Source organism: Argentina anserina, chromosome 6 (assembly GCF_933775445.1).
Source record: "Argentina anserina chromosome 6, drPotAnse1.1, whole genome shotgun sequence".
Classification (NCBI taxonomy): domain Eukaryota; kingdom Viridiplantae; phylum Streptophyta; class Magnoliopsida; order Rosales; family Rosaceae; genus Argentina; species Argentina anserina.
The window spans coordinates 14,380,436-14,389,847 of NC_065877.1; the positions used below are offsets into that span (position 1 = coordinate 14,380,436).

Sequence of the window (9,412 nt, forward strand, 5' to 3'; positions counted from 1 at the left end):
GCCAATTTAAAAACCACGTGAGTTGTAAACGTTGACCATACATGCTAAGCCAAGGCAAATAAAATTCTCACGAGTAAATCTTGTAAACAAGAAATACGAGAAATTTTATTGAATATGCCAATATTTAATACAACACAAACAAGCTTCCAATTCCAATAGACGTCTTAAGCTAAAGTCGAGCAATAATCATGGCAATGCCAACGTCATACTTGAAAAATAGTAAGCAGAAGACATAGTCAAAATAGATTGACTAATCAAAAGTCCGTAGCAACAAAATCTTGCATATCAGATCGGGCGGAGCCTTAGCCTGATGCTCAAAATGTTTGCTTACTTGAGAATGGAAGAATGTTACTTTTCCATCTCCAAAATTCCCTCAAGAAATAGATACAGGTGCCAAAAATGGCATGTGTTTCTTGGATGTGGAGTATGCATCAAGGTCAACTCTGATAATACAACGTCATAGACATTCATTAAATCACTTTAAGTGTGTCCCATAGAATTCTTTATTTTTGGGATCTTTTGTGAGCAAATAGTGCTGCATCAGAGTAATGAATCAACTCAAATAAATGAGTACGTAGACCTTGGGATTATCGTTTATAGACATGAGTTTAAGAAAACTCAAACATTCAAATAACAGTCGCGATGGCGACGCATCCATAAGAAACGAGGGCTGTATAGGTTTCAAATAATCGAAACTATTCAAGTATGTAACCGGAATTAGAAGGGTTGTGATGTATATGGTCACAAAATAATCGATGCATATCGGCGATTCTCATGATCGCACCCAAAACAGCGGTGCACTCAGGCGACCACACGAAATCGATATCTTCCTTTTTAAATAATAACGTGACTCCCCCAGGACCGTCACACGAAAAACGTCGACCAAGAGGGGAATCATATCCCTCTCTGGTCTCATCGGCGTTATAAGAAAGGCCGGAAAAGAAGACATGAAAAAGGCTAATAGCGCCCGATAATTTATATATATATGTTCAAAAGCAGCAACTTTAAGAAAAAACATACTTGTTGGTCTGCCAAATAGACCGCATATAAGTAAATTGCTCTGCAAATCGATCGTCATGCATGAAGTTGCTTGTTGAATTCCTTTTCGATCTTTGTCCGATGACATAAAAATCTTGGGAGGATACGATCGAAATCGTATGTAGATGGCAAAAGTATCGTCCATCTCGGCATGAATGTCATCATCATAGTACGACGAGTGATCACTTTTCGGGAGTAGCTTCTCTTGAGCGAAGAGTTTGCTTCTGCACTTCGTGTTCCTTGCGTATATATGCGGGAGGATCAATTTTGAATCCCCGGATGCGGGGTCTTGCGGGGCAAAAAGAGGTTTTTGCGGAGCGAATGCGGAGGTGACCCTGCGGGCCTGCGGGGGCTGCGTGCAGGGGCTGCAGGGCTGCGTGCGTGCGTTCAGGGGCAGCGTGCAGGGCTGCGTGCGTGCGTGCAGGGCTGCGTGCGTGCAGAGGCTGCGTGCGGGGCTGCAGAGGCAGCATGCAGGGGCTGCGCGCGGGGCTGCAGGGGCAGCATGCAGGGCTGCGCGCGGGGCTGCAGGGGCAGCATGCAGGGCTGCGCGCGGGGCAGGGGCTGCGTGCGGCAGCAGCGATGCGGCGGCGGCTGCGGTGGGCAGGGGCAGCGGTGCAGCGGCTGCAGGGGCGGCGGTGCCGGCGGATGAAGAGGAGAAAAAAAAAATTTCCAAGGGCTCTAAAAGTTCAGGGTTTTAGAGCAACGTGCTGATAACGTGTTGGAGGATGAAATATTCGTGTATTATTGAATGATATGGGGGCCTATATATAGGCATTACAAAACCACAATCCTGTAGGATTCGGAGTCCTAATCTATTACGGAGATGCTAATCTATCTCCTAACAGGAAACCTATTAGGCTAAGACACACACAAGGGTAGAATAGTAATTCTCCTGGAACAAAAATTTTATTTTATATATATTATAAAAATTAATAAGTCAAGCTTAATTAATAAACGAGACGAACAAGCCCGAGTTAGCTCTCGAACGAGCCAAATACTTATTATTCAAGTTCGGCTCATTTTTAAGATCGGGCTAAATATTAAGCTCAAACTCGGCTCGTTTAACTTTACGAACTCGAGCTAAGCGAGCTAAAAACGAGTTACTCGAACCTACTTACAACCCTATTCATCTTAAGGGGGCTAATATCTTATCTTCCTCCATGACATTTTTGGCTTCTGAATATCGTGCAAAATCCTGATACATGTTACTCTCAATGCAGGAGTGGTGTTAGCAGGAACTGCTCGAAGTAAGCAGGGACACGTCACAAAATCAATAGCAGGATCGAATCAACAAAATTTTACATTTAAATTTCATATTCTATGACTAATCTTACAGATTAAATGATGTCCCTCATGTGGAAACTATACTTGAAAGAACACAATAACTACTCGACTTCTTGACATGCCTGATACTAAAATGATGATATCTTACAAATTGATTTGCATAACAGCAATGCTACCATCAAAGGTAATTGAGATTGCTCAAAGAAAGCCAGATGGCAAAAAAAAAATCTACTGATCTGATCCAATTAGAACTACTGTCACCAACACCATCGCCCTTTTGGTGCAACCCAACTTTTCTGACCATTCAAAGTTTTTCAACCAGTTTCTGTTCCATCCATCGATCAAACATGCATAAATGCATGCTCACCATGCTCTCCATCTGTGGGAAACAATAAAAATAATAAGTACCAAGTAACACATTAAGAAATTTCAGTCATATATAATATTGGTCTTTTGGCTAGGCAAATATGAAGTGACTTTTCTGAACATAGGACGGATCCTTATAAGTGAATGATCTCAAAGGATAGAAAGGTGATATTGTTAATACTAATACAAAGATATTATTGAATTGTTCAATTCAACCAAGACCCTAATACAAGATATCAGAACCAATGACAGTTACATACATCTGTTTCAGCAATCATATGTATTATGGTTTCATCCCCTACGAGTTCAAGGTCCCAATATAATTTTCAGTCTTCATGATCTTGCAAGAGTTGCATAGCTATTTAAAATGTCTCCATTCTCCAAATACTTGAAAACTGCTCAGCTTCATCTCAAATGTGCAGTGTGTGACAAGCTATTCTAATCAAGTAACAAAATTATGCACCACAAAGCACAGGGACCGACAAGTACAACTATAAACACGAATTTTCAATATGCTGAGAAATTAACTTGCTATTTGTATAACAACCAGTTAAATGACTTATGATAAGCTCATAACAGGGTAAAAAAACCAAGGGAAAAAAATCCAAGGACTAAACAGAATGGTACAAGGATTATTATGTGCACATATAACCATTACCACTTTCACCATCTGATGCATATGCAAGCCTTTCAATGGCATCAACAAGTGCCTGTTCGTGATCCTGCACATGTTACATATATATGTAAGAATTGTCATGTTAGACCAAGAGCACAGGGAAACAGGGTGAAGGATTTTAATCTTACTTTCAGCATTTTCCGTGCTTTTTCAAGCTCAAAGGGGTCTGGATTACTTGCATTGAAAACTCTCTCCACCTTATCAATGAAAAGTGGCAGAAATTAAATTAACCAACAGTGATTGTTACCATCAGTGAAGTAGATCAAATGCATAATACTTACCTCTTTTACCAGAGAATCAGTATTCAATAATTCTAGATCATCTGGCAACTTAATTGCTAGGCCATTTTCTGAAGGAAGAAGTTGTTTCTTTGATTGAAGCTTTATATGTCCTTGACCTCTCCCAGTAACTGGACCACCATGATTTGTAGATTTCTTCACCCTACGTCCTTGTCCGCTGCCATGATTTCCTAGATGAGAGGGCAGTTCCTCACCTTCCCAACGAATATCCTCACGAGATATCTGTAATCAGTAAATTGGTTAATGGTGTCTAATCCTATTTATTACAATTTTTTTCTCAACATGATTGTGATAGGTAGGGATAGAATGTTTGGCTGTTAACCAAGGACAAGATAGAACTGATTAAAAAGTCAAACAACTCTAAAGCTATCTTCATACATGTTCATCTACGATCAACTTCTGATTCTGAATATTTCATATATAGCATCTATTTAAAAGGGTTAACAGAAGAGATCTGAGGTGTACAGAAATTAGTGATTTCTCCCTATAAATTGCTTCTCAAATTAATCTAGTCAAAACTTCTAATCTATGATTGTTCCAAATTACTGTCTGCAGATTATTTCTCACACATACATATACATAGCACGATATGAGCTGTCATGTACCTCTTTGAAATCTACCCATTCAAATGTCTCATTCGCTGTATTTCTATCATAGATCAAAGCATGTCGGCCCTGTAAAAAAAGTAAAGACTTTATATTACTGACAAATGTAGCACAAACCAGAATTATTAAACAGTCATTCCTAGTCTTTAATATCCTGTCAGCTATGTCTTTCGACTAAAGATGTCACCAGAAACTGACAGTCAAAGCACTCATTATTAGGTTGCTGGAGAGATGCTCATGCTTTCAATTAATATTTAGAGTCAGCAACTATACAAGGTACACGCTCAGGACACTGAAATCGTGCAGTTCTAACATTAATCTATCAATTCTCAATTTCCATTCATAATTGTCATAACTGATCAAATGGACTCATCTATTACCCCAAGACTAACCCATTCTTAAACATGCTTGTCCTATGTTTAGAACCTCTTTCTCTTCTTCCCACTTAGCCTTCAACAAAAGTGAAATACTAATAAAACCAATAAACTCAGGAAGATTCTATTTATGCATCTTATACCTTTAAACAAGTACATGCCACCTAAATCAAAAACATCTAGGAGAATTAAAACTTACATCATTGATATTGTAATCTGTTATCTGGGCCTCATAGAAGCTGTTGTCTTCTGGCCATCTCATCCATACTTTCTTTCCAACTAAATCATATGTATTGGGTTCAGCAGGTTCTGGTATGGCAAGGGGACCAGTAGAACTGCGGCTGGTAAGCTGCCGACTCAAAGAAGGTCCTGTAGAAGGGTACTGCATAGACTTCATCGAGGACAAACCAAGGAATGCGTGACCCTGCTGATCAGATTAAAAATTAGACCAACTTCATTCTACAGTCTTCACACTACAGTGGTGATTAGTCAACAATGGTTTAAACTTATTTTAAATTAAAAAAGCTTCCTAGCTCCTCACTCGTATTACTCTTGAATACGGAGGCTGCTGGATTTTAATTCTAGACTAAGGATATGGCATAAGGAAACTGGAGAATACCGATTGGGATGTTTTCTGCTTCTTTCGGGATGCTGAAACGGTAGGACTGGATAGATCATAAACAGGTTGGGCTGCACTGAATCTCGCAGCTTGATGCCCACCTGCTGTTCTCCACTCTCTGATTCGTGGTCATATTGTAAATTAGAAACCAATAATATTAAACTCCAGGCATGTTTATCAGCAGTAGTGTACAATAACTTAGAAACTGTCAATAGATCAACCTTATCTTACTGATGATATCATCAGTGTTAACCCTGCCAAGAAGCTCTCTATGTTCATCATCTGATACTCTTAATTCTTTCCTAAGTTCTGTAATCAAACTTTCCTTTTCCTGTGATTATGACAGACAATCAGAAGTTAAACGTTGATTATCAGAAAAGCTTCAAGCTAAGTTAACAAAATAGATACAAAAGTTAATACCCAAGTAATCGCATCAGACTGAGCTTTGAAAGCACGCAGGACTGCACAATATGCTTCTTGCTCGAGGTAATGAATTTGGGCCTCCATGTCAGTATACTTCTTATCGAATGATATAGAACCTACTGAAGATCTTTCAAATCCAGCAAATTGACGCCCTTTTGGAATTCTGTATTGAGGAGATAGAGAAAGATCATCAGTACCTGCAGTTACTCCAAGATGTGTATGATCTCACAAAATGAAATAGACAATTCTTGTATATGCACAACTAATGAAATATATTCACAAGACTAAATTTTGCAAAATTGCTATTAGATGTTGCATGAAGTTGTTGATGGTAAATTATCACATGTGTGGAAGATATATAGTTTGCTTATGATCTGTATGTATATCTACTTTATCAGTAAACACACTGTAGAAAATGGAAATGAAGTCATTCTCAACCAAGAAACACGAATTATATCAGTGATAAAGTACCAACTGAGGCAAAGGTACAGAACGACTACGTGAATTCCCCTTCATCAGCTAGAACGGATATCATTCCATACTATTACAAAAGAGATAAGGCAGAACTTGTTGGCAAATTACTTACATGACAAAGGACACATAATTTTGTTTTGAAAATGAAATAGATTTCCGCAGCATATAGACATTGCTATTATAAAACACTCGCATATCCATGCAATTCATGAGAATAGAGACAAATGAATGAAATACCAACTAATTATTCTTAGTTTTCTTTTATGCTCCAGTTGGCGAATAATTCAAAACAAGAACCAATATTTTACTTCATCATTTCCATTATTGCCAAAATGGAACCCAAAAAAAGTGAACTTGATTACCAACCCTTAAGTTGTCAAGCCTATATGACTAACCCTCATAACTAACATAAAGAGGATTGCATGAAGTAAACCTCAAACTCAATACTGCTCATCTCTCTTACGTTCACTACGTGCAGAAGAAGCATAGCAATTACCACATACAAAGATTCATTCATTAGTGCAATTTGAAATGCATATGCATCAAGAATTACATAAACACAGAGCCTAGGAAGCAAGATAATACAAATGAAGAAACGAAATAGTGAGAAAACTCCAACCCTAATTGCATAAAGGACCCAAAATCTCTTCCAAATTCCCAAGAACAAAACCCCAAGATTAACCACACACAACTAGAGTACACAAACTCAACCCCACCTAATCAATTGTCCAACGCAAACCCAAGAAACCCCAAAACCCTAATTCGGATAAAACCCACTGAGAAATTTCGAACCAAGGAAATCTAAATTGGGGGATTACCCACATTAAACCCGGACCCAGTAACCCAAATCGGGAAAGAAACATGACCCAGGACACGAAGTAAACAACGTTAGAGGTTTCTCACCAGTGCTGTCGGATGCAACATAGTCCATGCGCCGGACAAGGGTCCGAGGAAGGAACCAAAGCAGAGAGAGCTGATGAAACAGAGATTAGGTTTGGGAATAATGAAGAGGATTGGACAAGTGGGAGTGATAGATCTGGGGGGGGGGGAAGATCCTAAGAAACCAAAGAGGGTGGAGGGAAGGAAAGGATTGGAGTTGGGGGAGTTGAAAGGAGAGAGCTTTTATTTCAAAACAGAAAACAAAGATGAGCTTAAAAATTCGCACTTCGCACTTCGATTTGAGTTTGTTGTCTTTTGCCGTGTACGTTGTCTTGGGTCTTGGCTTTGGAGTTTCTAGATCATTTGGGCTAACTGTGAAACTTAGCTAATTGGGTTTAACTAAAATTTCTAAGTCTCAAATCACAGTTTCACAATTTCACGGTTTCACCAATGCAAATGAACTCTTTTTTGACCAATGGATGTTTTTTTTTTGAAGCAGCTTCTGAAATGAATGTTGGGGTTGTTTTGTGATTCTTCTTGGGATATTGTGTATACATATAAGGTTCAAGAACCTTCGGTCATAATACTTATGGGAATCGGATGGTATATATCTTAATAAAATCTAGACAATCATAGCCGTTAATTTATCAAAATAAATCCCAGCCATTATATTTTCATTTTTTTAAGAATCCGTATTAGTTTCTCTTTAGCCGAGCTCTCTCTCTTCTCTTTTCATCAGGATGAACCGACAATCCGATGCGGCTTTGTCGCCGTGTGCTGACTCCTTCCGACTACCGTTGGCCAAGCAACCACCATTATTCAATTCCTCTCCTTCTCTACTTGAAAACCCATGCTTCTAAGTAGGATTCAAGCAAGCATTCGGAAAAACCAAAACAAAGGCATATTGGAGGATTCGAAGTTCTCCACGAAGAGTCGAGTTCAACCAACCTTCTTCCACCCTTCTTGATAATTTCTCGATCACCTCTTGGATTTTAGATATTTTTCTTCTTCTTTTAATTTCTAGGTTTTTCCTCTTTTTGTTATTCACCACCGTCGCACATGCATAGTGAATTCCTCTATTCTCTCAGCTAGATTTGGGGCCTTGACATTACTCTATCCTCTGCCGGAGCACGGACGGTGGTCTCCTGAGAGGAGCGAGTGGGTGGCGGCAAGATATTACCGAAATTCGGCAGCGGAGTTGGGTTTGGAATTAAGGATTCCGGGTTTAGGTTTGGGCTAACTGACAGAGGTTTTTGAAGAGTCACGTGCCTCATCACGTGATATTGGTGCCTACATACCACTGAAGTACTGAATACACTCTCCATACTTATGTCCAGACTGAAAGAATGACTCATATGAGTTCTTGGTTTAATGAGGTTCAACTTGGGAAGAGGAAAATCTTCTCCAGTATCTAAAGTCTTAAAAGATAAAGTTGAAATCCACAAGACCAGGGCCGAACATGGTATTTAAGAGGCCGAAGGCGAGGGAAAAAATATCTTACATCTATACTATAACTTAAATTAATTTAATAATACAAAAGAAATGAACCTAAAACAATAACAAAAAAGAATGAACATAATAGAATAGAGTTCCATGATGTATGTGTTTGATGCAAAGAAGCAAGAAAAATTAAAAGAAAACCAGGCAAAAAAAACAAGCCACTGCCATCACGTTGGAGCAGCAACAATGTTCATGTGACTAGACGAATTTCACATGTGTATATATAATTATATATTGAGAGGAAAAATGTTGCCGAAGGTTGGTGACTTAGGCGACTGCCTGAGACCGTAACCCTTAGGCCCTGCCCTGCACGAGATTCTTATCTTGTCCACACTCGCACTCTGGTTATGTGTCTTAATCTTTAATTTAATCAGCTACGATTATTCTTGATCAGTCCATTGATGTTTTCATTTTAAGGAGTTTTGGTTTTTTGTCCTTCCTCTTAAATTCTTTTCTTTTTTTATTTAATAATTTTTTTAACAGATACTTCAGAAATTACGTTTTAAATTATCTAAAATAACTTCTAACATAATGGATTTAAAGGTTTGATTTCATATGGTGTGACACTTTTTGAGGTGACAAGACTAGCCTCTAGCTAACTTACTCACTTGCATGTGCGCTACGGCATTATAATTTGAAATCAAATCCACAAATGATCTTCTTAAAATAATTAAGTCCATGAGTTCTTTTCTAGTTTTATAGATTGTCTCTAAGCCTCTATATGTATAAGAGACTGTATGCATGCCTTCATATACTAGGGTATGAAAATGTTGGCACACTTTGCCGCTTTGGTACAGTCAAGATGTATAAATTAAAGAAAGCAGTGAATGGTTGAGTTGTAAGTCTTTTGAATTAGAATGTTGTGGGAAAAATGA

At 38.6% G+C, this 9,412-nt stretch overlaps 1 protein-coding gene across 2 annotated transcripts; it reads right to left on the bottom strand.

Moving 5' to 3' along the window:
• Positions 1 to 2,322: 2,322 nt before the first annotated feature.
• Positions 2,323 to 7,275, bottom strand: LOC126800019 (protein EMSY-LIKE 1-like). 2 transcript variants are annotated; one of them, XM_050527301.1, is made up of 10 exons: positions 7,062 to 7,275; positions 5,682 to 5,847; positions 5,483 to 5,592; positions 5,262 to 5,379; positions 4,842 to 5,066; positions 4,269 to 4,337; positions 3,646 to 3,885; positions 3,493 to 3,561; positions 3,347 to 3,410; positions 2,323 to 2,701 (listed from the first exon to the last, which is right to left on the bottom strand). In XM_050527301.1, the coding sequence occupies exons 2-10, from the start codon at positions 5,766 to 5,768 to the stop codon at positions 2,664 to 2,666; spliced, it is 1,020 nt and encodes a 339-aa protein (XP_050383258.1). In that variant the 5' UTR covers positions 5,769 to 5,847; positions 7,062 to 7,275; the 3' UTR covers positions 2,323 to 2,663. The 2 variants fall into 2 exon arrangements, with proteins under 2 accessions (XP_050383258.1, XP_050383257.1); XM_050527300.1 differs by having other exon boundaries at positions 5,682 to 5,881.
• Between the last annotated feature and the right edge of the window lie 2,137 nt (positions 7,276 to 9,412).

What these genes read in the sequence shown, in the direction of transcription:
- LOC126800019 (XM_050527300.1), bottom strand. Translation starts at nt 7,089, where the DNA reads ATGGACTATGTTGCATCCGACAGCACTG. An exon ending in AGCAGAAAACATCCCAATCG is followed by an intron (nt 5,067 to 5,261) that starts GTATTCTCCAGT and finishes TCTGATCAGCAG; the next exon opens with GGTCACGCATTCCTTGGTTT. An exon ending in CTGATTCTCTGGTAAAAGAG is followed by an intron (nt 3,562 to 3,645) that starts GTAAGTATTATG and finishes TTCATTGATAAG; the next exon opens with GTGGAGAGAGTTTTCAATGC.